The sequence below is a fragment of the Triticum dicoccoides genome, chromosome 3B, assembly GCF_002162155.2.
Source record: "Triticum dicoccoides isolate Atlit2015 ecotype Zavitan chromosome 3B, WEW_v2.0, whole genome shotgun sequence".
Classification (NCBI taxonomy): Eukaryota; Viridiplantae; Streptophyta; class Magnoliopsida; order Poales; family Poaceae; genus Triticum; species Triticum dicoccoides.
Window position 1 is genome coordinate 603,626,677 of NC_041385.1, and position 2,421 is coordinate 603,629,097.

Genomic DNA, 2,421 nt, shown 5'->3' on the forward strand with positions numbered 1-2,421 from the left:
AGTATAGATTTTCTAGGGAAAGGAGGACCCAAAGGGAAGTCACACATTGAATCGAGCAGGGAAGTCCTAAACATAAGGAAGAGTTCTCCACAGAAAAGGAAACACCAAGAGTCAAAACTGGGTACAAGGTTGTCAAAATAATTAGTTTCTTTGCTTCCAAGAGGCAACGGAAACTTCCAACAGTGAAGAGTGAAAGGGCAGTCAATGAAGAGATGGTGGCGGTCTTCCAGTGCTCCAGAGTCAGAGTACCCAGGTAGATTCATTAGATACCAAGCAGTTGCGCCTTATGAGCATTTCTCTGGTATTGAGCCTATCTTATCCCATTGACCAGCAGACAAAACAAAGGCCTTTGAGTTTTGGCCCGCATTTACTTGATCAAATCCACAGGATCCGGGGAGTCCTGTTGGGTGTCCTGAAAGCTATGAAGGCAGCATTGCTCAGAAGTGTATTCCAGATTGCCCAAGTGCAGGTCCATCTGTCTTTCATGTGTATATAACATTTCCATGACATTGCTTCTATTGTTAGATCTAAGACCGCCAGCACCACGATCATCATAGTGCATGTTAGGAGAACTTTGTTTTCACGGTACTTGGGTGGGCTGGGCTGGGATTGCTTACAGATGGTGGTCACAAAGAAAGTAAGTATGAAAATACGGATGGGGCGGTGAAGAAAGGTTAAGCGTTGTCTTCACCATCAGTCAAACTTACAGGTGCTCCCTAGTAATGCAAGCTCAGGAAACATGCCCCTGGTGTCCTTGCAACAATTAAACGAAAAATTGCTCTATTATAAAGTGAACGGGAGAGTGGAACAGCTAAAGTACTTGCAAAATTTGGGGGTCTACCATGCCACAATCAAAGGCAAGACTGAAGGCAAAGGAGGGAAATCGGTTTTCCTGCCACAGACATTACTCAATGGTTTCATGCACCGAATGCCAAGGAAACAATGGCCGATCTCTACTACTGTTCTCTACCACTGTTCGCCAAGTGATAACTAAGATGTGCTAGTGAGAGGAGTGTAAATATTGACCATCCACTCTTATGGCATAGACCTAACCTTGTGTAAGTTATAACAGCATTGGTGCATGGACGTTACATAAGCCAGCAATTACATCTAACCATACACCTACAAAATGTGTGGCCTAAGTTGTGGAAGACAAAACAACTGAGACCACACCATAATTGTGTGCTCGATGCATACGAATCATCTTAAGTCATACTGAAAGTAATCACCAACTGCGGTCGGACTTACAAGGAAGACCTCTGACGCCTCCAGCTCCACCCAAAGGAGAAATGCAGCTTGAGCCTTCTCAACAGTCTTAGGCCTACCAGTGAGGCACTTGGCACATATCGCATCACACACCTCCTTGGCATACCTGCGCAAGGGCGGCCCCAAAAATCAACGGAAAGGTAACTAGAAGAACGAGAGCAAAATGGTGTAGCATCCTGTAGACACGCACCTGGATACATCAGCATCAGCGGCTCGCTGGAAAGCTAGCAGCGCATCCAGCGCCTTCTCCTGCACGGGCGCGTTCGAATCCGAAACCGCCTTCTTAAATAATGGTCCTAACCACCACAGGAGCAAAGGAAGAACACGGCCATTCAGATCTAACACGACGGAATACAGCAGGAATCTCGAAATGGGGGGCGCGCGAATCAGGCATCGCGCGGATCCGAGCGCGCAATGGGGCGGATCGGTAGGCGGCGGGAGCGGGTCTCACCAAACTCGCGGAGGCGGGCGTCCTTGGGGTCGGTGATGGAGTCGCAGAGCGCGGCGAGGTCGATGTTGGCGTCGTTCCTGACCTTCCAGTTCTTGTGCTGCAGCCGCTCGTCCCACGGCAGCTTCTTCGCCTCCTTGAGGAGCTTCTCGTCCTCGGTCGACATGGCCGGCCGCCGCCGCTGCCGCCGCCGCTAGACGAGACGCTAGAGCCTAGCGGCCTCCAATGCAATCGCCTTCCGCGGATCGATGCGGCGGCCTAGGGTTTCAAATTGTGGCGATGGCGGTGGCGTTCGTGGGGAGTTTGGATCGGAGGAGGGGGAGAGAGGAGATGGGATGGGAATAAAAAGGTAAAAAACGATTTTCCGAGGGTGGGAAATGCGAGTGAAATAGGGAGAGGGGGTTTGGAGTCGCGTCAGGTCAGGAGCGGGGGCGTCATTTTGTTCGTCCGTTCGTTCGGGCTCGCACGGAGGGAGGCCGGTAGGTTTCGGGTCAGGGTCTCGGCCGCGTACGAGAAGGTGCGCTCGTGGGGTGGGCCACGTCCTGGGTCCCATGCGTCGGTGGGACGAGGGCTGTTCGCTGATTCGCGAGGCGACGAAGGGCGAGGGAGTGGGAGTGGGACGGTGTCGGTCCGGTCGGGAAGTTTTGAAAGATTTTGAATTTCCGTGGAAGACGGGGCGCACATTGGTGCCACGTGTACGGACAGGA

The 2,421-nt window shown here is 51.8% G+C and overlaps 1 protein-coding gene across 2 annotated transcripts in view; it reads right to left on the reverse strand.

The window, feature by feature from the left end:
• The window catches only part of LOC119277379 (protein MOR1-like), an 18,691-nt gene extending 16,546 nt beyond the window's left edge, over nucleotides 1–2,145 (reverse strand). For both annotated transcript variants that reach the window (XM_037558663.1, XM_037558662.1), the window contains exons 1-3: nucleotides 1,718–2,145; nucleotides 1,457–1,562; nucleotides 1,249–1,372 (exon numbers count right to left, since the gene is read on the reverse strand). In XM_037558663.1, the coding sequence (XP_037414560.1) occupies nucleotides 1,249–1,372; nucleotides 1,457–1,562; nucleotides 1,718–1,880 (393 nt within the window). In that variant the 5' untranslated portion in view covers nucleotides 1,881–2,145. The remainder of the gene's footprint in view (nucleotides 1–1,248; nucleotides 1,373–1,456; nucleotides 1,563–1,717) is intronic.
• Nucleotides 2,146–2,421: the final 276 nt, after the last annotated feature.